This window comes from Ascaphus truei, chromosome 7, assembly GCF_040206685.1.
Source record: "Ascaphus truei isolate aAscTru1 chromosome 7, aAscTru1.hap1, whole genome shotgun sequence".
NCBI classification, from domain to species: Eukaryota; Metazoa; Chordata; class Amphibia; order Anura; family Ascaphidae; genus Ascaphus; species Ascaphus truei.
The window spans coordinates 5426000-5450778 of NC_134489.1; the positions used below are offsets into that span (position 1 = coordinate 5426000).

The 24779-nt window shown below is 44.0% G+C and overlaps 1 protein-coding gene across 2 annotated transcripts; it reads right to left on the reverse strand.

Annotated features, from left to right (window-relative positions):
- Window positions 1–2005: 2005 nt before the first annotated feature.
- Window positions 2006–18217, reverse strand: LOC142498653 (olfactomedin-like). Of its 2 annotated transcripts, XM_075606901.1 has the most exons (6): window positions 9277–9357; window positions 8554–8692; window positions 6628–6780; window positions 5708–5923; window positions 4175–4328; window positions 2006–3815 (listed from the first exon to the last, which is right to left on the reverse strand). In XM_075606901.1, exons 2-6 carry the CDS (start codon window positions 8680–8682, stop codon window positions 2992–2994), a joined length of 1476 nt encoding a protein of 491 aa, XP_075463016.1. In that variant the 5' UTR covers window positions 8683–8692; window positions 9277–9357; the 3' UTR covers window positions 2006–2991. The 2 variants fall into 2 exon arrangements, with proteins under 2 accessions (XP_075463016.1, XP_075463017.1); XM_075606902.1 differs by lacking the exons at window positions 8554–8692; window positions 9277–9357 and adding an exon at window positions 17737–18217.
- Window positions 18218–24779: the final 6562 nt, after the last annotated feature.

The following is a 24779-nucleotide window of genomic DNA, read 5'->3' on the forward strand; positions in this document are numbered from 1 at the left end:
TTCTTTTAAACATTGGAAAATATTTTAAATATAACATTTAAAAAAAATTATATTTCTATTACTAGTATTTTATTGATAATGATTGAGAATTTTTAATTTGTTTTAAATAGGGGATTAATATATATATATATTGTATGAATTGTATGCTCCGTGTTTAATATGTTCCTTCTTTCTCTCATATCACTAGGTATCATCAATCGCCGTTAATTTTAGTGTTTTTGGTTATATATTATGTGAGAATATGTATGATAGTCATGTTGTTTGGAGACAACGTGGATACCAATATATGGTCCAATATGATTTATGTGAAATTAAAATTGTATATATATATGTAATACCAGCAATAGACTTTAATTGACATATGTAGTTTATATATATATATATATATATATATATATATATATATATATATATATATATATATATATATATATATATATACTTAAAGGTATCCAATTTTGTTTGTTGTTATACAACTCTTTTTAAACTTATGTTTATATTACTAGAAGCTTTCAGATTTTATAAAACATGTTTGTTATTAAATTAGTACATACGCAGTTTGAACCAATCACAGCCCAGTATTAGGTATATATACTGAGATGTGAGTACCCATGAGCCACTCCTGATGAAGACGTCATTACGTCGAAACGCGTAGAGTCTGTCTTTCTCAGCCATCTTGGAGAAGGAGGGAAGCAGGGGACTCTTTGGTGTCCGCTGTTCCGGCGAGCTGTGACGTCACGTTCCGGAAGTGACGCACACGGAAGCTGTTTGCAGTGAGACCGGGCGAGAAAAGCTGCGCCGTAGCAAAGACCCATTTGTACACATGCTGTTACCTCTTGGTTTGCCGTAAGCCTCCATTTGTGATTTTATGTTGGATAAACCTTTTATTTTTTATTGACACTATGGTTGTTTCCTGTTTTCTCGGAGATTGCTGACATATACCACACCTCCAGACTGGGCTGCACTACAGTTCTAATCTGGCACATATGCTCATTTTCCTGCTACGCTTGTGAGTAGGAATTTGGAAGCTCTTATATATATTTTGAATCGCGTTGTTTTATAGTATTACACTATCCACCTTTTTTATTTTTTGGGCATTCGGCGACGCTCCCCTGGAACTCCATCTACATTGCTGCGCTTGAGTGACAGCAGGGGGTGGCATATCCTGTTTTGGCTGGGCCAATGGGGAACCCGTCCTCTGGCTGTACATAAGGGCAGGACCGCCCTAAAGTTAGTGTTGTTGTCCTTCCCCATGAGGAAGGCAGGTCATTACTGGGAGCCTGAGATTGGGGCCTTCCCATGTGCTCTTCCTTCCGGGGAGGAGTAGTGTGACTATACCTCTGTCTCTGCAAGGGAGGTGGGGAAGAGCTAGGACGGCTGCGGGTGCCCTAGGCCCGTAGTGACTGTCCAGGGACTATCTCCGGTGATATCTGAGATAAGAGACTGTGATCCGGCAGGTGACTGCTGAGTACCTGTATTACTGCACTAAGAGTAGTAATAAACCTGTTCCTGTTTTGCAATATACCTCCTGCCTGGTTGGCCAAAGTGTTAAACTAAATGACCCTTTTTCAAGAGAATATATAGGTATTGCACTGTCTATTTTTGTCACATTAGAAGTAGCTTTGGGCATCTTTGTTTGTTTTTTGTTGTATTTATTAATATTAGTATTAATGTATTAGTATTATCTAAGATCATCGGAGCCTCTAAATTGTATCAGTAGTTGTTGCTTTGAGAAATGTGCCTTTTCAATATATGAGGAAAATAATTAAAACAGCAGGGACCATGAAACTGTACCCAACATTCATTTATAGAATACAGATTATTTATGTGTGTCTAGCGCTTTCTAGTGTTAGGAAATAAGTACTACAGCCTTCTTCACTTTCAGTCTTTGCCCAATAAAATGCAACATCTTTTGGGGTGTGTTTCAAACAAATGATATGGGCACTTACTTCGTTTGCAACTTCTAGGAAACAAGGAGCCAGGCATTTTAAGAAGATAGATCACATTGTAATGTTTCAGATAATTACTTTATTTCTCTCTTTCAATCATGAATAAAATACCACTTGATTTCGTTATTCCATTTAAATCATTTTCATTGGACTATAGGGAAACAACATTACATGAACAGCAGGACAGAAGATTACAGATCCACCCACCACTCCTGTGTCCACCCTCATTGCTAAAGAGGGCACTGGAGTGACAGGGCACAGAAGAAAGTTAGGATTATTACAATGTGGATACCAAATTAAGGGGATATGCAGGCGGTAGGCTTTCTAGTGTTAATTTAGGGTGGACATACACTTGTGGGAAACCACCCTCAATTGCCACATGTCAATAAGGCACTCAACAGTTGAGTTACAATCAGGATAAAATAATAATGTTCCCTTATAGAACTGATGGTTTCCACAGCACAGTACGTAGACTTTTGCCGGCACCATGAGGCTTTGCCCCAAAGATTTTACAATCTTATTTTGGTGCTTGAGGCATAGGGATTTGCCCAAGGTGACAAGAAGAGCTGACACTGGGATTCTAACCAGATTTACCCACTTTGAAGGCAGTAGATGGTGATTTGGATTATTACTATCCACCAAAAGGTGCCACATGCTAGTAACAGAAGCTAACGCTGTCATATATGTAATATTGCATGGGAATATCATAATGCAAAAAGGCGCCCAGTATGGCAATGTATCGTTAGGGTCCTTCCTTCTGATGCTATATTATGACATAAACAAGCTTAGAGTGTTTTACTGCAGAACAGATTGGTACCCTTCTCATGAGTGCCTTGTTGCAATAACAAGAGCAGTGTCTCCTTTAATAGGAAAATTGATGAGTGAGTCCCACAAGCCAATGCATATCTTGGTTGTGTCTTATGGTGAAGTGTTTGGGAGACAAAGGAATATGAGTTAAAAGAAGGCCAGGCAAGGGGTATACCAGGGCCAGGAGTATTCCTTATTATACCACATCTCAGGGACATTAAACACACAGGAGCCCTCAGGGCTTCAAGTCGATATCATAAAACACTAGGTAGCCATCATTAAACATGTACAGCTTGTGATCATTGGGGTTGTAACTCAGACTCTGCACCTTCTCCATCATCTTCTCCATTATGATGCTCACCCGCCCTTCTTTTCCTGTCTTGGTGTCAAAGGTGTAGAAGATCTCCTCCTGCCGTGGACTGATGGGGCGGATGGCATAGAGGACTCCACAGATCATGAAGGCATTGGTGACTTCGTGCTTGTGCTGGGTGGTGGTCCAGTTTTTCTCCACTGCAAAGGTGGCCACATTGAGCTTGCCCACCACGATGTTACCCACGCTCTCTTCTGTGGCGTAGAGCACCCACAGACCCCTCTCATCTGAGGCGTAGTCGATATCCTGGTAGCTTGCTCCAGCATAGGAGTAGCGGTTGTTGAACACTGCATTGGGCAGAGCCTTGTGCTGATGGACAAAGCTACTCAGGTTGATCCTGCACATGTCCCGGCTGTTATAACAGTTGTAGTACAGGTTATTGTTGTAGACAACCATCCCTGAGCCCTGGCCAGCGATAGTGTGGTTCCACTTGTTCTTAGCGAACACGGAGAGTGGCAGGTCTGTTGGGTTCCTGTTCAGCTGCAACTCATAAAGCGATGGATACACCCGCACTGACTCCAGAATACGACCCTCAGCGTTGAGAGGGGCCACCCAGTACATCAGCTTCTTGGTGGTGTTCCAGGCTGTGTCTTTGCCCCATGAGCCAGACTTGTACCCAACTCCCTTCCAGTTGAGTTGCAGAAGGTTTGGTTTGCCGATGTGAGCCAAACCATGGTGTTGGCAGGATCCTGGAGGGATGGAGCAATAAAGCTGTGTTAGACTCTGGTAGCACCAGAAATTAAGATGTAATTGTGCTGAGAAGAAAATTAAGCGTATACAGTACTACTGCTGTCTTATTGGCAAATTTACATTAGTACACCTTTTGAGTGTAAAGAAAAAGGGAACTTTTTTCTACCGCTCCGTTCCCTCCATAACCGTAACAGCTCATATTACTCCCTATAACTCTTCCTATTGCTCCATATAACTGATCCCTATAACTCCTCCTATTGCTCCATATAACTGATCCCTATAACTCCTCCCATTACTCTAACTTCTCTCCATGTCATTGCCTTAGTTCATAGTTGAATTCTGAAGGTGTTGCACTGACCAAATGGGATAGTGACTGGCGCCTTAGCCGCTTTAAGATTCTTCTCGCAGTCCTGGAGTCGTTTCCTGAGACTCTCCATATCCCTCTGGGCCTTCAGAACATTGTTCTTGTCCAAAGACTCCAACTGCCCAACGATCTTGGAGATGTTCTTAACCTAAAGAGACAGCAGCGATAGGTGCAGATCATAGATGCCTGGCAAGTTTTCTGAGTAAACTATGTTTGTCAAAAACCTGCATAGACCCTCTTTGTTGCCAGATGAGCCAGCAAAGTGAATTATTAGCAAGTGATTTAATGGATCAATAAAATGGATCATTAACATCCCCTTTCCCTTCTTTCTCATAAATCCAACCCTCCTGCTTCTCATTCCCTCCTTTCTCTCAATTTCCGGTCCCTCCTCTTTCTCTCACACCCACTTTGTCTCCCACATCCCCCCTTCTTCTGTCACCCCCCCTCTCCTGCCTTCTGTTATGTTCTCAGTTATACTGAAATACCGCATACCATAATGGGCTGGCAGTAAACCCTGGTGTTCACAGGTTTGCCAGTAGTTATCATGGGGGTTTTCCCCTTCATCCTTTGGTGCTGCGTTTGAGTGACAGAAGGGGGTGGCATATCCTGTTGTGGCTGGGCCAACGGGATGCCCCCCCCTGGCTTTACTTAAGGGCAGGACCGCCATAAAGTTAGTGTTGTTGTCCTTCCCCATGAGGAAGGCAGGTAACGACTGGGAGCCTAAGATTGGGGCCATCCCATGTGCTCTTCCCTCCGGGGAGGAGTAGAGTGACTATACCTCTGTCTCCGCAAGGGAGGTCGGGAAGAGCTAGGACGGCTGCGGGTGCCCTAGGCCCGTAGTGACTGTCCAGGGACTATTTCCGGTGATATCTGAGATAAGAGACTGTGATCCGGCAGGTGACTGCTGAGTACCTATATTAGTGCACTAAGAGTAGTAATAAACCTGGTCCTGTTTAGCAATATACCTCCTGCCTGGTGTCTGATCTAACTGGGGGGAGAGTTACAGTTCTACCATGGGAGATCGCCTCCATATCCCTGGAGCCTACGGCAGATGGAGGCGCTGTACTGCTAAGTATTACGTGGGGTCTGGACCCCAGAAATCTGTTCCTGTGTCCCAAAGTTACCGCTGACGACTCACCCCTCTTGTTACCAGCAGGTATGCACCACCAACACCCAGTAATGGCCCCGTTATGCGATTGGGGGGGGGGGGGGGGGGGGAAACACCGTTAAATATCTATCTAACATAACAGAGTAGTTGGTGATTTGCCTCAGGAGATGCATAGAGCTGTGTCTAACTGCCACAACAGCAGGTTAGAACTCCTCCTTCCAAGATGGCTACAATGTCACATCTTGTCTACCTCAGTCCTTTCTTGTAAAGGTACAATACTTGTACTTTTTAAGGCTAGACACTACACGTTCCTCCTTCATATCTCCCTCTACTTTGTTTCTCATATCCCCCTCCTTCCTCCCTCATCTCTCGCCTTTGGATCAGTCCACCCCACTTTACATTGACAGAGTGAAAGGTACCTCTGTGTATAAATCGTCCACGTGCGTGTTGCTGCCATTCAGTTTGGTTCTGAGCGTCATCACAAATATCTCCATGTCCCTCATTTCTTTCTTGAGCAGCTCAAAGTTCATCTCCATCAAGACCTCAGGTCGCATCTTCTCCATGCGCTCCACTCTCCTGGTGAGGTTAATAAGCCTGTCCATGTAAGAGTCCAGTCTGATATCCTGTTCTTCAATCTGCAGAAAACATAGGGTTAACGGAGTGTAGCCACCACAGGGTGACGGTGACACAGACAGAAGAGAGCTATGGGACATGGAGTCTTTTCTTCCTACTGCAGGGTAAGGGCAGGTTCATACTGCCACAGAACGCGTGGAGACGTCCGCACGGGGCGCGATCACATTGCCTAAAGACATTGATCGCGTCCATAGAGCGCGGGCGGCAGCAGAAGGGGGTGCTTTGCGTGAGAAATAAGTTGAAACTGATTTCTCGGCGCGACTGCCAGGTCACGTGAGCGGTTCACCCAATGACGGCGAACCAGCTCTGTGATGCTCCTAGGCACGCCCCCATGGCACGTCTACCATGGACAGAAAACGTACCCGCTTCACGCGGGTGACGTCTCAGCCTTTGCACACCTCCTCACGGGGAAGGCTATATGGCCTTAGCCTAACAGTGACACAGACAGAATGGACATATGGAACGTGGCAGATGGCGCATCTAGTCTGTCTCTCCTTCTGCAAGGTCACACTTAAACCAGAGCTTCTGGCCAAACTGATGAGCTAATGAGCTCATCCAATCACTATCTCTAGAAACCCATCACCCAGAGATTTGTAATTGGGTTGTTCTCTGTGATTTCTTATCACCCCCTCATAGATGAGATGCCGCCAATCAGAGCCTGTGATTAGTATTACCGTCATGACAAGAGCAGAAACGTCCCTCTCACCTTCTGCATTTCATCCTCGACTCTGTTACTCAGCAGAAGAGTTTCATGCTCTAAGGACCCCACCCTCTTGGCTGGGAAGGAGCTGTCCGGCAGGAGAACCTCACACACACAATGATCTTTTCCGCTCAGGGCCCCTGTAGCATTCTGGATCACCTGAAGAGAAAAAAAACTGTCTATATAATGACTTTAATAACAACCTGTATTTACATAGTGTATTAACTCCAAAGTGATTCACAAATATAATTCAATGGATGAATGTCTGCCTCTTTTAATTCTACAGCCCTTGATAATCCTACTTTAGAGATATTCATACAGCCACAACTGGGGTGAAATCCTATGTAATAACTTGTATTTATATAGCTGCTTCAAATTTTGAAGTGCTTTTACAATTATACAACGTGCATCCACCTCTGGGGTGGAATTTTGCAAACTGTTTTGTATTTAGATAGCACCTTTTGTTTCCAAACATTTTCCTCTGATACTTTAGAGATGGTTACATGGCCACCTCTGTGGTGAAATCCAGTGTAATATCTTGTATTTCTGTAGCTGCTTTTCATTTACAAGCGCTTCACAATTATAAAGCCACCTCAGGGAAGGAATTCTGCACAGTATTCTATATTAATACAGCTGTCTACTTAATTACAAAGTACTTCACAATCACACAATTACTGCATCCACCTATGAGAGAATCTTCAATAATATCCTGCTCTTCACAATTCAGATTTACACAGACAGCCACCTCTGGGGTGCAATCTTGAATTCTATCTGGTATATTTACAGCTGCTTTTAATTCCAAAGCGCTTCACATTTACACTTCAGGGGCATTACTGCAGCCACCTGTTCTGGGGTCATTCCTAACATCACACGGTCTGAAAGATCTGGGGAAACACACTGTAGACAGAATTTTTTATTGATGTTGTCACAGGATAATAAACATGCATAGGTGAATGTGCATTACAGAATATAGCAGGAGGTAAGTAATAAGAAACAATCCTTGAAAGATCCATTTAAGATGCCGACATCTAGTGCAGCATGTCTCAGATTATCATGAATGGCTAGGATTAGCACAAGCATATTGTGCTTTAAATCCAGCTGGACTGGTCACCAGATTACTGTAGTGTGTGGGATATACACTGGAGCCTTGCTACCGAGCCTGGCAATGCTGTGACAGTTGATCGAGCTGAATACTGGATCCAGTTGAAGTCACACAGGTTCCCCACTTTGGCAATCCATTGAAGTTGTATCATTTCCCAGTGAGGGATCCAATCAAGTTATGTCAAATCATGGGTGTGGGATTGCAGCGAAGACATGCCACACCACTGGATTCCAGATCCCTGCTACAGGATCTAGAAGAATGCTTAACAGATCTATGGAATACAGCTGAGCCCAAGCCCACATTTCTGGCATGGGACCCAGTTAATTCCCAACCAAATTCAGCTAGTAGTTCTAGCTGGGGTCATAACAGATTAATATTATGGAATTCATCTGAATGAAACCAGATCCCAGTTATGGAATCCAGCTGAGTCATACAAAAAGACTTCCATGGGATCCAGTGTAGTTACACCAGATCATTATGAAGCAATCAAGTAGGTTCCTACCAAAACACACTTCTGTGATTTAGTAGACGTCATAGCAGACAGTTTCTAGATTATCCTGCTGAATCCTATCAGGGCCCTCCTAACTGATCCAGTGGAACCTGATCACATTCTGACTATGGAATTCAGCTGGTGGGAATGGATCCTTAGTAGATCTTCAATACCACAATGGAACTGCAATGTGTTATCTTCTTGTGGCTTACAAGACCCAGGATGCATTGAGCTGCTGTGTCCTAGAGGAGTCAGTGACACCCAGTACTTGGGCAGGAGGAGACAGAGCTCACACACAGGACTCTCCTCTATCACTCCTGCCCTGGGGCAGCTATCTCACCAGCTGGAGACACTCTTCCATCACCGGGTCATCTTCCTCCCACGGCATCTCTGTGGGATCCTCATAGGGCAAATCCTGGGAGTCAGATTCATCTGAAACTCTGCCCGGAACCCTGTGGATCCCTTTCATCAGCAAGTTCCTGTAGAGGAGCAGAAGTGGGTCAGTAGGAGAGAGAGAGGAATAGAGAGAGAGAGAGAGCGAGAGACAGAGGAATAGAGAGAGAGAGAGGAATAAAGAGAGAGCGAGAGAGAGAGGAATAGAGAGAGAGAGGAATATATAGAGAGTGAGAGGAATAGAGAGAGAGTGAGAGGAATAGAGAGAGAGAGAGTGAGAGGAATAGAGAGAGCGAGAGAGAGGAATAGAGAGAGCGAGAGAGAGAGGAATAGAGAGAGAGAGAGGAATAGAGAGAGAGAGAGGAATAGAGAGAGAGAGGAATAGAGAGAGAGAGGAATAGAGAGAGAGAGAGGAAGAGAGAGAGAGAGAGAGAGAGAGAGAGGAATAGAGAGAGAGAGGAATAGAGAAAGAGGAATAGAGAGAGAGAGAGAGAGAGAGAGAGAGAGAGAGAGAGAGAGAGAGAGAGAGAGAGAGGAATAGAGAGAGCGAGAGGAATAGAGAGAGAGAGAGGGGGGGGGGAAGAGAGAGGGGGGGAGAGAGAGAGAGAAAGAGAGAGAGAATACATAGAGAAAAGTAGGGAATACAGAGACGGCAGGAGTGTGAAATCACAGTAACGCTTTGTTTCGTGTCTTCAATGGCAGTTTGTCGTAGGGGATATTCCAGGACACTGACTGCTGACCCTCTGAGGTTTCCTGGTGACCGATTCTCTGCAATGAGATATGTTGAGCTCAATAAGAAGCCAGAGAATGTAGCTAGAAAACTTGCTTATTACATTATAATACATTAAAATTTTCAATTAGACTAGATTTTTTTTTAAAATGCTACAAATATTTTCTCATAGGACAGAACTGATTTATTGAAAAAAACAAACCACACATGTAGGATATTGCTTGCTCTGCGGCTTGAATGGCAGTGACATGTTCAAGGGAACAGTCCCTCCTCGTGTCAAAGTGCACTAATGGCACTAACATGTTTAAGGGGTCAGTCCCTCCTATGACCAAAGTGCACTAATGGCTGTAACATGTTTAAGGGGTCAGTCCCTCCTATGACCAAAGTGCACTAAGGGCTGTAACATGTTTAAGGGGTCAGTCCCTCCTATGACCAAAGTGCACTAATGGCTGTAACATGTTTAAGGGAACAGTCCCTCCTATGACCAAAGTGCACTAAGGGCTGTAACATGTTTAAGGGAACAGTCCCTCCTATGACCAAAGTGCACTAAGGGCTGTAACATGTTTAAGGGAACAGTCCCTCCTATGACCAAAGTGCACTAAGGGCTGTAACATGTTTAAGTGGTTAAATGTGGGTGATTGAAATTTTTTTTTTTTTTTTTACAAGAATCTGTATTTGTATATAAATGACTTTGTAACCATGGTGAGCTAAGACTTGGGGGAAGTTTCAGCTGGCTGCTGCTCCTTTTTGTGTGATATGCACAGGCAAAGTTATACATTGTCTCTAGCAGGGACAGTTTGGGTTAGAACAGTTGTAGGCAACATGATTTACCTCAAGGGCCAGATGTGAGGCACGTATACCCGCAAATGGGTGGTGTATGTATGTATGTATGTATGTATATATACATACATGAAAATCCTTCTTAATTCCCAAAGAAACTAAAACAGGCACATTTTAATTTAAGTATTTACTTTATATATAAGTATAAGTCCATTCCATTATGTATAGAACACAAGGACATATGTTGTTTACAACATATTTTTAAAGAGCAAAGTGTAACTGGCTCTTAAAATGAACAAGCTGCAGTATAAAGCAGTGCTGAGTATTACTACACACTTCAAACAATACAATGCTTTAGGAAAGAGAGAAAATGAGTTATGCGGTCCCCACTGCTCATCTCTAGACCTCTCCCTTGAAACAATCCTACAAAAACATAATTAGGACTTCCCACGTAATTACTTTAAGGGGTCACCACAGGAAACTCAACATGGCAGACCCGACAAGGTTCTGCAAAACGTTTTATTTTCTACATGGAGAAGGATCAGGAAGTGTGCAGTGATACTCGGCATTATTATATATTGCAACATGTTCTTTTTTTTCTTTCAGAGGGGCAACCCCCTTCCACCCAAACATTGCCTCCTCTAACAGGAACTATACAGACTGTCAGCTCTATGGACTATGGGCTGTTTGCCAGATTGCGCTAAGCTTGTTCCCAACTTTCCCATAACAAGAGACTGCAGTCGCTGTATTAGGGCAGGAATATGGACACTAGGTCTGTACCTGTACACGAAGTCCCGGGGGTTCTGAAATGAAGCGTTGGTGCGTGGAACGTTTCTCTTCTGAGTTTCGGGTCCGGGATCCATGAAGTCCCCTCTTGTGAGATCTCCCTCCTCATGAATCCATCATGTTTGTAGGTTAATTTAACCCTGTTGCCTCCTACGTCCCAGAAGTCCTTACGTGCGCATGCCGCACACGCAATCAATTAATTCACCAACGGCAATAATAATTAGCATTGATGGTATACACTGAGCAGGATTTTCAGGTACAATCTCCCCTGTTCAATATATTGCTAATCCAGTGAGGCAACAATGTATCAACAGTCATCAAATGGAGAGAGGCTGGTATTGTATATTGTTACCAGTGACTAACCCAGCGGTCAAAGGGTATCAGGGGCTCTCAAAAGACGGTGCCTGAACCACCAAAGGCCTCTGAGACCAGTGCTTGAAGTGTATTTGTACTTAGGAGTGCAGAGTATCACTACTTTTTATTTGCAACCAGAGAAGTAGAAAAACTTTTAAACTTACAACCCCATAGTGCCACTACATTTTTTTTATTTATAAATATATAGTTTCCCTTTCTATTAAAAAGGGGGGTTTATTTTCTGAATCCCCCCTTTCTTCCTCCTTTTGCAAACATAACGATAGTTAAATATGGTCCAAATAGGTTCCCCTCAAAATCTAATAAACTGATATGAAATATATATATATATTTCATATTTAATTGTGCACAGTGCTGATGCTTTTTATTTTAGCCGACCACTGGATTGACTCTACTCCCCTGCATATTGACCCCTTTGCCTCGCAGTGCTCGCAATCTAAGTTTATTTATTTTATGTATAAAATGTTTTACCAGGAAGTAATACACTGAGAGTTACCGCTCGTTTTCAAGTATGTCCTGGGCACAGAGTTAAGACAGCAAATAGTACATGGTTACAAATACAGTAAAGTGTGGATGCTGAGGGAGACAGCAAATTAAACTCAACCAGTTCTACCACTTCAAAGGCAAATCTCAGTAAATGATGCCTAGGTCAAAAAGGCACAGCAGTATACATAATAATGATAATAACGTTGGTTCTTAGAACACGCAGGCAGTGTATGCAGCGATGTACGTAGATTTTTAGGTGCGCTCCTGCCCCACAGAGATTACAATCTAGTTTCGGGGTGCCTGAGGCACAGGGAGATAAAGTTGCATGCTTAAGGAGGGCGACACTGGATTTTGAACTAGGTTCTCCCATTTCAAAGGCATCTGAACAGGGATAGTCACAATTACCTTATTTTTTTTTTACAGTGACATAGTAGATGAAAAAAAAAAAAAACATATGCCCATTGAGTTCAGCCTTCATTACATCACAAGTGGGTGAGCTATTCATCCTGTATTTACAGTCCTATGGAACCAGTGGAAGCAAATAAGAAAAAAGTCCAGTGAAATATTTGCCAACTATGCCTCACAAAGGAAAAAAATCCTTCCGGGCGCCAGTAATATTAATAGTAATGTAAATTGTACATATTTTATGTGTGTGTGTGTGTGTGTGTGTGTGTGTGTGTGTGTGTGTGTGTGTGTGTGTGTGTGTGTGTGTGTGTGTGTGTGTGTGTGTGTATATATATATATATATATATATAAAACAAAACAGAAATAATCAGCACTCTTCCCTATCTGAAGTGAAATGAGTGACAGTATATTAAAAATAACAAGTGCTCAAGTGTAGCTATAAGACTGTGAAGTGTGTATATATGATATCTAAATTGACGTAAAGTTCACAGTCTGATTAGAAAAACCATAAGGAAATGTTCCTGAAAATAAACCGCAGAGATGTGCGGAGACGCACTCAGGAGACTAGGGCTGCTCCTCGGGAGATGAACCACATCCAGATAAAGATCTAAACAGCAAAAATGAGACGCGCACGCCCCGAAAAATGTAAAATGTATAAAAAAAATAACTTTATTAAAAAAACGGACGACATTGGCCCACTCATAGGAACTGAGAGATGAACCAGCATTTGAATTAGTAATGCATCAGGTTAACGGAAAGCGGCTTGAAGAATCCGGTCTCCAGTCCGAGCATGAGGTCAGATAATGTAATGTATTTCCAGCAACACAAATGTGGAAAAACTCGGGCCACTTGCAGAGATCCAATAGAAGGCTTCTCCTTTACAATATATAATCCAGTGGCATAGAAAGGGGCTCCCTTTGCCCAAATACTGGAGACATAGGAGACACTGGTACCTCAGTTGTTAGTACTCACTCGGTCCGCCGGAAGAGATCTGCTCTAGCCGGTGCAGAGTCAAAGACCATTTACTGGGGTCAGGTGGAAGATTCCTCCTTTTGAATAGCATCCGGTGCATAAGAAGAGTAGTCATTTAGCCGGTATGCTGGAGATACATATAGTAGGCGCTAACTTGTCAGCTTAGCAGTTCACTCAGTGTGCCGGGGAATCCTCCTTTTCCCCACCCCTGCTCTACACCTACGGAAGCAGGATTCCCCCGGCTCGTGAGTGAACTCCTAAGCTGACAAGTCAGCGCCTCCTATATGTATCTCCAGCAAACCGGCTAAATGACTACTCTTCTTATGCACCGGATGCTATTCAAAAGGAGGAATCTTCCACCTGACCCCAGTAAATGGTCTTTGACTCTGCACCGGCTAGAGCAGATCTCTTCCGGCGGACCGGGTGAGTACTAACAACTGAGGTACCAGTGTCTCCTATGTCTCCAGTATTTGGGCAAAGGGAGCCCCTTTCTATGCCACTGGATTATATATTGTAAAGGAGAAGTCTTCTATTGGATCTCTGCAAGTGGCCCGAGTTTTTCCACATTTGTGTTGCTGGAAATACATTACATTATCTGACCTCATGCTCGGACTGGAGACTGGATTCTTCAAGCCGCTTTCCGTTAACCTGATGCATTACTAATTTAATCAAATACTTGTTCATCTCTCAATTCCTATGAGTGGGCCAATGTCGTCCGTTTTTTAATAAAGTTATTTTTTATACATTTACATTTTTTGGAGCGTGCGCTTCTCATTTTGCTGTTTATATATATGTGGGTGGGTTTGCTGGCTATGCATCTCCACCCTGGCTATGCTCAAAGCTGTGACCATACAGCAAGCTTAAGCCTATAGGGAACCATGTTAATGGTTTTGAAGCAAAAGGTGGCACTGTGAGCTCATTTGCATGTCATTTCCCAGAGTCCCTTGCTGCATTGGAAGTACTGTGTGCTGGGTGATAATGGTGAAAGGCGGTGTTGCAGACCTGTCTAAGACATGCAAATGAGCATACAGTAATATTTCCATTTGATATATATATATATATATATATATATATATATATAGGCTATACGATACCGTGTAAGCAGATATCAGAGGCAGCACTCCAGTAGATAGTCAAAAAAATGGTATTTAATGTGACATATTTGGTTTATATGTCACATTAAATACCATTTTTTGACTATCTACTGGAGTGCTGCCTCTGATATCTGCTTACACGGTATCGTATAGCCTATTTGATTTATATAGGATTAGCACCCACCTATATCTACCTGACGGAGTGCCTTGTTCTCATTTATTCACTATATATATATATATATATAAGAAAGAAAATTTTCAGTAGCGCCACTCGTGAAACAAAGTAAAAATGAAGTGAATTATACCGTGCAAATACTGTGTATAATATTGGTCAAAATGAAATAAAATATCAATCTAACAAGATAAAAAACAGTAAATTTGAAAAAGTGTTAAAAATATGTAAAAAATATGTAAAAAATATAAAAAAACACGTGCAAATATATATTGATAACAAATATCAAACAGGGAAGAAAAGGGACAAAAAATGGAAGAAAGTCCAACCCTTAGTGCAAGTCCAGTAGAAATTCAATGGTGATTAGAAATGCTGCTCAGGGATCCACGGCTGCTCTCAGAAGGAATAACCAATTCCAACAGGAAGACTATAGAAAGAGAAGAACAGAGAGCGCACGTCCCATAGTGTAAAACAGTACATTTAATCAATAAAAAAGAGGACAAGGGGATTAAGAACACTCACAAAAGTACAAGATAAAAAGGCAGTTTGTGATATATAATCACCACCAACAAGGCCACACCGTCCTGGAACACATCAGATAGTAGATCGTCCCTCCGGTTCACCTCCAGCAGTTGTCGGGTGGTTGGGAACAAAGTCTCTCGGCGTCAGTGCAGTTTAGAGATTCTTTCAGCCTCAGATCAGCTCCATGCGCTCTCCGGCCGTAAAGCGCGCACTGCATGATGACGTAGTGTCGTGGTAGCGTACCCTGACGCGTTTCGTCACGACAGTGACTTTCTCAAAGGGATTCCCCTTTTTATCTTGTACTTTTGTGAGTGTTCTTAATCCCCTTGTCCTCTTTTTTTATTGATTAAATGTACTGTTTTACACTATGGGACGTGCGCTCTCTGTTCTTCTCTCTCTCTCTCTCTCTCTCTCTCTCTATATATATATATATATATATATGCACACATACAATTTGTCAGGGCAAATGTCTCTGTGCCTGTCAGCGTAGAAGGATAAAGCAGGGCAAAGGACGGCACTCAGAGGACTTGAATAAAAAAGGATAACAACATTTATTACGGTAATACATATAAACATGTCAGTCCCTCAAGGAATCTTTGTCAAGATAACATTATATAAATACCCCAAGCCCTTATATAACCCATGGAGGATGTGTGTAAATAGAGCCAAACAAAACTGTGTGGAGGGTGTTGAAAAGGTAACTAAGCAATCAATGTTATTAAACAGAGCTGAGAAGAACAATATATGGAAACACAAATATCCTATATATGCTGTAAATGTCGTAATGTGGAAGAGAAAGTTAATATAAAAGTGAGTGATGGGTAAAAAAATGAAATATTTGACAAACAAAATCTTGACAATTTCCTGTGATGAACCGAAACGTCAGTATATAATACTACGTTGTGTTGTCCTTTTTGATTCAAGTACTCTGAGTGCTGCCCCTTATCTTTTTTGTCAAATATTTCATTTTTTTTACACATCATTCACATTTATATTAACTTTCCCTTACACATTACAATGTTTACAGCAAATATATATATACACACACTCCTTTTTGTATAGTTTTATATGATCAAGAAGTCCGCGACCCTCACCAGTTCATCAATAGAAACATTATTTAATTAACTTCATCCAGCTAAAGAATACACATGGGCAATGTGTATTCTTGTGTTAATTGGATGTAGTATGGAGAAGGATGTTGATCCAGTGATTAATCCGATTGCCAATATAGGGAGTCAGGAAGGAATTTATTTTCCCCCTTATGAGATATCATTGGATGATGTGACTCTGGGGTTTTTTGTTTGCCTTCCTCTGGATCAATAAGTAAGTATAGATATAGGATAAAGTTTCTGTTGTCTAAACTTAGCATAGGTTGAACTTGATGAACGTATGTCTTTTTTCAACCTCATCTACTATGTAACTATGTAACTATGCAAGTTCAGTAAACACATTTTTTTACAGATGAACAGGTGAGTGCGGTGGGCTTCTTGATCTTCTATGAATATTTCCCTGCATGTGTGAGGTGAGCCTGGCTCCCCAACATGCAGCCCACACAGAAAAGTAGACTCCTTTGTGACTATAGTTTTCTATTTTTGGCTAGTATGAGTGCCCCAGATATTTTTTTGTTCTCTATCTATCTATCTATCTTCCCTATATACCTTTCCTTTCTAAAAGGATATCTAACCTTCTCCTCAAGATATCTACTGTATCTGCCATCACAGTCTATGTTGGTGACAGGGCTAAGGTGCCTATTCTACAGTATACCAGCTGTTTTCGGATGAAAACGACATGATAGGCTGCTTTGGCTGGTAATGAATGAGCCTGTTAGCTCTGTCACCACATGCAGGAGAGGGGTTTGCATTTGTAGAGGTTAAAGTAAAACCCTGGAAACATGTTGTATTGTAATAAGTCTGTACAGTTCATTAGAGGTTAGAGCGGCATGCTGTGTTCTGGAGATAAACATGCTGCAATGTACAGCCAGACTGAGTATGATGGCACACTTCTAGAAAGCATTATAGCTTCTTCTACTTAGAGTACAAAGACCCCAAACTTTTACTGGAGCAAAAGTGACAGATGCTCGTTCCACATTGTAGGGCTGAAGAAGTGGCATTGTAAAGTGGCTCAGTGAGTAAAGGCACTGACCCGGAAAACATGGGAACAGGTTCAAATCCTGATATCAGCTCCTTGTGATCTTGGGCAAGTCACTTTATCTCAGTGTGCCTCAAATTAAATAGATTGTAAGCTCTACGGGGAAGGGACTTGTGCCTCAAAAAATATATGTACAGCGCTGTGTACAGTGTCAGCACTATACAAGAAAAAAAAGTATTATTATTATAGTCTAATAATTTCTTACCATAGCCTAGCACCTAATCGTGGGAAGGATACAAGATACTATTGTGGGTTTCAGGGAAACAGGGTGGAAGAAGCACTATACAAAGTAAATGTGGGAGTAATGGCAAGGGGCTGTTTGTTGTGGCTTCATTAAATGCCATTTACTCATAAAATAATTATTTATATTATAAAGTGCAGCATGTTCATCTTCATGACCATGGGGTGGGAGTGTATAGAGATACTTATCCTCATTATACAAAGCAGCATGTTCATTATCAGTGTATAGCGATACTCAGCATCATTACACAGGGCAGCACGTTTATTATCAGTATATAGAGATACCCCTGGATCATTATACAGTGCAGCATGGTCATTTTCACTGTATAGATACTCAGCATCTTTACCCAGCGCAGTATGTTCATTGTCATCTGGTTATTAATGGAGATACTCATCACCAACCTACAAAGCCGGGATACTCACATAGGAGGCAGCAGAATGGAGGAGCAGAAGCGCCAGCAGGAGACTCAGATACATCTTTAGCTGTTTCCCGTTGCATCTGCTGCATGACAGTATCCTGGGAGTTTATATAGAGGCACACAGGAGCCTAATTCCCTGACCCTAAACACCCCCCCATCTCTACTTAGTGAGAGTTGAATAATCGGGCTGTCTTATCTTGATCCCAAAATGAGATGCTTAGTATGATTGCAGGGTGCAGCCAAGGCAGGGGTGTTGGTTTGTGTATCACTTTCCTTTATTCGCAGGGTTTTCCGATTTGCGGGCAGGCTTCTGTGAAAGGGATTAGTATAAGCGTGACCGGGACGGGATTACGGGGTGAGTAGGAAGCAGGGAGCTTCCTCATGTTCTGCACCTAATCATACTGATAGTACAGAGTGGTGTGCAGTCCTAGAGGTACCAGGCTGTGTGTCCTTGAGAGCATCCCTTAAACCAGTTTACAAGAGTCTAGGCATAGATGTGCTGGACTCTGTACCGCTGAGAGCATCTTATAAAATGACATGACTATCCAGTCTTAGAGGTAACAGGCTCTTTACCCCCTACAGCTTGTCACTGAATTATAAAAGTGTTCAGTCCTACAGCTATCAGACTCTGAATCCCTGCACCTATCCCCTGTGCTGTACAGTCCTACAGCTATCAGACTCTGTATCCCTGCACCTATCCCCTGTGCTGTACAGTCCTACAGCTATCAGACTCTGTATCCCTGCACCTATCCCCTGTGCTGTACAGTCCTACAGCTATCAGACTCTGAATCCCTGCACCTATCCCCTGTGCTGTACAGTCCTACAGCTATCAGACTCTGTATCCCTGCACCTATCCCCTGTGCTGTACAGTCCTAGAGGTACCAGGCTCTGTATCCCTGCACCTATCCACTGTGCTGTACAGTCCTACAGCTATCAGACTCTGTATCCCTGCACCTATCCCCTGTGCTGTACAGTCCTAGAGGTACCAGGCTCTGTATCCCTGCACCTATCCACTGTGCTGTACAGTCCTAGAGGTACCAGGCTCTGATTCCCTGCTCCCCTGATCTATGTCCCTGCTCCCCTCCCCTATCTATGTCCCTGCTCCCCTCCCCTATCTATGTCCCTGCTCCCCTCCCCTATCTATGTCCCTGCTCCCCTCCCCTGATCTATGTCCCGCTCCCCTCCCCTGATCTATGTCCCGCTCCCCTGACCTGTCCACTTCTAGGAGGTGTCCAACTGTCTTTCCACTCCCCGTCCCATACCTATCCAGTCCTAGAGGTTCCAGGCTCTGTATCCCCATGGCCCTTACTGTTCTGTGAAATCCTACCTGACATCCCGGAGACCTGCACAGGGCACTATGAGTGTGAATTGCACGTCAAACATCCCATTGTGTCCTCACTTACATAACTGGGATTATAGGATTAATTGTGGGACACTTCAGCAGGAAATTGCCACCTGATCCCCTGATAACTCACTTCCTATTGACCCTTAAACACATAAGGTTACTCCAGGGCCATATTGTACATCTGTATACATCTCTGCCCCTGGAGACACCCAGAGCAGACCTTCCATTCCCACCACACACAGCTCTGCCGAACCCATCCTTTATATACATGTTTAAACCACCTGCTGCCCGAAGGAACCAATTTAGGGTCTACTGTATATATTAAGTCTTATAGCATCAATGTTTTAAGGTGCCCTGTGTGTGTCAGCTTGTGATTTGTGAATAGGAGGAGTTTGGGAACAGTTCATTGCGTGACACATCCAATGCCAGAGTGTTCCCTCTGCTCCCAGTGACTGTCTCCTTTCAAGGCTTACTGTGCCTACCCCATGATTTTACTCCTACCTACAAATGGAGACTACAGGCATACCCCGGTTTAAGGACACTCACTTTAAGTACGCTCGTGAGTAAGGACATATCGCCCAATAGGCAAACGGCAGCTCGCGCATGCACCTGTCAGCACGTCCTGAACAGCAATACAGACTCCCTACCTGTACCGAAGCTGTGCGCAAGCGGGGAGACTATAGAGCCTGTTACACATGCGTTATTTACATCAGTTATGCACGTATATGACGATTGCAGTACAGTACATGCATCGATATCATCTGGAAAAAGGGTAGTGCTTCACTTTAAGTACATTTTCGCTTCACATACATGCTCCGGTCCCATTGCGTACGTTAATGCGGGGTATGCCTGTACTCAGTTTTGTGGAAGTAAAAATAAGGTCACAGTTTTATTTAACGTAATTTGAAAATGAAACTGTCAGCCATCCCGATAGTCGCTGTATGCAGACAACCCCGTGCGTCCTGCAAGTAGTATGACGAGAGACCCTTACTCCGCCGCTGGCTGGTCTCACTCATTATGGTGGGAGACCCATACGCTGCACCCCACTGGTCTCACACTGCTCTGCTAGGAATGCTCCATGCCCAGTCCCCCCTTCTTCGCTGCCTGGGCCCAAACGCCTAAACTGGAGACCAGCTTCCTAAGATTTGGGCTGGCGTACAGCCCGGCCATACAAGTCGGCACCTCCGGCCAGCACAATCTCCTTGGGGACTATACGATGGGGCCCAACCACATAAATTGGCGCCTCAGTTCATGACATTTCCCGGCACTGTTAAACTTACTGGCCTGACAGTTCCACCAAAGCTGTGACGATGGATCTGGTGACAGAAACAAGAGATACTGTATGGTTAGACATAACATAGCTATTTTCAGGGATGGGAGGGTGGGAAAATAATAAAATAGTTACCTTTAGGACAGAGCACAGGGTATTTAAACCCCAAGCCCAGCCCCCTTTCCACGCTTAATGGATCTCAGTAGGCTCCCCATGTGCCAATAGTTTGAATAACCTCGTGGAGACGGGGAATGGGTGAGCCAAACCACTAAAATCCCTTAGGGACGAAGGCGCATGCGCGGCAGGAGCAGGGATGGCAGCTTAACTTGATCGCTCCGAATCCCGCCGGCAGTAAACACACAAGAAAGCATAATAAAACTCATCAAAAGCGCACAAAAATAACAGGACTTAGTAGGCATAAGAACCAGGCACAAAGTCTCATGGCGGCTACTAGACGAAAATCTAAACAGAAGGAAGACGTGCGTTCATACTTTGTGGGAGCGCAAAAGATACAGGAGGAAGAAAACATGGCGGCATCCGAATCTGATTCCGGTCCAGAGATGACGCGATAACGGAGAAACAGACGGGTGCTCTGAAGAAAGAAATAGCCAAACTCCTCTCTGACTTAAAAACATTCTTCCGCGGGGAAGTGGACGCTCTAAGAAAAGACATACACAGCATCGGGGCCCGCACAAACGATCTGGAGGAGAAGATGGATGAATCCACCCGCTGTCAGACCGCTACAGACTCCAGAGTTACTATACTGGAGAGAAAGGTAGCTGAACTTGAAGAACGACACGAAGACAGCGAGAACAGAGACAGGCGAAATAATCTGAGGATACGGGGGATACCGGAAGAGATCCTGGACCCCGAGCTATTAATAAACCGCTGGATGACATCTATAATGCCGGAAAAAACAGAATCCGAACTGGTAATGGACAGATGTCACAGGGCGTTGAGGGCCAAGCCACTTCCCAATAACCCCCCCAGAGATGTGATCATGAGACTGCACCACTTCAAGACCAAAGCCGACATATGTAAAATCACCAGGGCCACCCCCACGATCAAATTCGAGGGCGCAGAGATGTCAATATTCCAAGACATCTCTCCAATCACCCTGGGGCGGCGTCAAGCCCTACAGCCAGTCACTAGACTCCTAAGGGAGAAAAATGTACGCTACCGCTGGGCTTTCCCCTTTGCCCTGATTGTGCTGCAAAATGGCAGGTCACACGTCCTTAAGCACATCGCAGAGGGGCCTGAGTTCCTGGCCAAGTTGGGATATCCTAATGCTTTACCGCAGTCTGACACCCCAGCTGGACGAGTGACGCGACGGACGGAATGGGAAAAGGTGCGACAGCCATCCGGACAACAACAAACAAAAGCTGGCCCTTCAAGACCGGGGTGAAGATTGAACACCAAAGTTCTCAGTTTCGTTCACCAGTTGTTTGCGTTAAAAAGTTTAGAAATATATACCCTCCCAAGCTACAGCCCCAAGTAAGAGGGGCTACAATACATCCCCCCCCCGAAAGCTCTGACTCGGACTGAATGGGCCTTGCTAGCAGGCCAGAAAAAGACAAAGGAAGAAAAAACATGGCAAAATCTGCCTAGCCGGTAAACTTACCAAGATGGCTTCATAAGGCTCCACGAGGCTCCAAGAATAGCTAGGCGGGAGAAAACGGAGGAGAAGGGACGGATCAGAATGGCGGAGAACGCTCAGGCGGGCATGTGAGGAGCTCCAGGTAACCCCGCCCATCGGGACCGCGTACACCAGCCACAAGACACTGCCAGACCTGCGCACGCCCCCAGCTGACGTCGAGGAATATCTTCCCGCGAGAGGCCGGCGCCCGGAAAATGACGTCATCAACAGCGACTTTGGCGCGGGACGCGCAGGATACAAGCTGCTCAAGCACAGAGGACGGAAGCAGTAACCGGAAGGCTTGCACAGAGCACCGGAGTACTCCAGAGGGGTCCGCGCACTCCCCTACTGGGGAGAGGGGATGAGCTGAACTTATAGGGATAGGGTAGCCAGTTAAAACCTGAAAAATAAAAATAATAGAAGCTAGAAAGTAAAAGGTTGGGATCAACCGGAGTTTGGTACCAGACAAAAAGATGAGTTATAGTTGAAAATATTATGCTGTTTATATGCTGTATGTTAAAAAAATGTTTTCATTTTGCTGCCGGCGGAGGGGCGGGAGTCTGCCCTCTCTAGTGCCTGTTGGCATGTGCCTCTGGGGTTGGAATGTGGCCTTAAGCCACAGTCTAATCAAAGACCTGGGCTGCCGCGAGCTGGATGGCTTCCCACAACCCTATATGGGGAAATGGGAACATCCGGCAGCGGAGCGGTGTTCCCGGGCAGCAAACCACAGGTCTCCAAAGACCAAATGGGTTTCCCTTGTTGATATAACAAGGTTATGTGTCCCCTGTCACCCCCCTTTGTGTTTTCCTTCCCCCCCCCCTCAGGTACCCTCAGAACAGAAAACATAACAACACAAGACCTACAGATCCTCTACCATCAGCCGCCGGGCCACCACAACCCGGGTAAGAGAAGGAACCTATACACACACGCAGAATCATCACACACACAACGATGACATGATCATTCATATCCCAGAACGTCAAGGGATTTAATTCCCCCCAAAAACGCAGAAAAGCGTTTGCTGAATTCAAGCGTAGAAATCCTGACGTTCTATTCCTTCAGGAGACGCATTATTGCCGTACTAAGAACCCGAGTTATATAGACAAACATTATAGGAAATTCTATTTGGCTTCGGCCAAAGAAAAGACAAAGGGAGTGGCTATCTTGATTCATAATAGAATCCCATTCGTGTTGGAGAAGATAAAAAGAGACCCAGACGGTAGATACCTTATTATAGTAGGTACCCTACAGCAAACTAAAGTTACATTGGCGTGTATATATGCCCCCTGTGACAATAACCCCCAGTTCTTTACAGAGTTCTTCCTTAAATTACAAAATTACGCAATTGGTAACGTGATACTAGCGGGAGATTTTAACAAAGTCTTAGACCCGCGCATAGATAGATCGCCGAGACAGGAGAAGGGGAGACAGGCAGGAACCAGAGAGCTACTAGAAGGGCTACGAAGGGGATGTCTGGTAGACATATGGCGAGAACAACACCCAGGCGAGCGCTCATATACATTCTACTCACACCCACACGACAGCTATAGCAGACTTGACCACTTCTTTGTATCGAGTAGAATGGTCCCACAAATTTCCGACACCCTTATACATGACATTACATGGTCGGATCATGCGTCTATAGAGCTAAGATGCACCCAAATTAGGCAGGTTAGCCCGGGAGCAAACTGGAAACTAAACGAGTCCCTTATTAAAATTCCAGAATTAGCGCAGACAATCAAAGACGAGATCAGACAATTTTTTATTACAAACACAGGCACAGTGGAATCCCACAACATGTTGTGGGAGGCTCACAAGGCCACAATTAGAGGAACACTGATTGGTCTCGCAGCAAGACGTAAACGGCAAAGAGAAGCGAAATTGACACAGCTATATCAGAGGCTACATGATCTCTCTGCACTACATAGCCGATCAGGTGGAGAGGATATTCTTAAGGAGTTGAAAGATATAAGAATTGAGCTTAATCTTCTCCTCACGTCCCAGGCCGAGAGAGATATAAGTTGGACAAAGAGGAAATTTTTCGAGAAAGCCAACAAGCCGGACACTATGTTAGCCAACAGGATCCGAAATAGGCAACCAAGTTATAACATACAAACTTTAAAAACCAAATCGGGGGAGATGACCTCCAACCCCAAACGCATAGTGGAAGAGTTTAGGCTGTATTATGAACAGCTATATAATGGGGAGAAAGTGACACACAATCCAAAAACAACTAATCTTTTACAGTCCTTCCTAGCAGAAGCAGCCCTCCCAGAGCTGAGCAGGCTGGAAAACGAAGCAGCTCAATCTGACTTCACGTTAGAGGAATTGATGACGGTAATCAAACATCTTAAGCCCTCCAAGGCCCCAGGCCCAGACGGATTTTCTAATCTATACTATAAGAAATTTATAGGGGTGCTAGCACCACATATGCTCAAGTTATTCAATGGAGTTCTGGCGGGGGAACCCTTCTCGGCCCAGATGCTTCAGGCGTCAATCTCCATAATTTATAAAAAGGACAAAGATCCTACAAACTGCCAAAGTTACCGGCCAATCTATTTAATAAATTCGGACGTTAAAATATATTCCAAACTATTGGCCAATAGATTGAGTTCGATCCTGCCGAGGCTTATCCACCCGGACCAGGTTGGCTTTATTAGAGACAGACAGGCGGCCGACAACACAAGAAAAATAATAGATATTATTAACTACATTAACGCCAACGGGATCCGAGGAGTAGTTTTAAGTTTAGACGCAGAGAAGGCTTTTGACAGGATCGATTGGCCATATATGGAG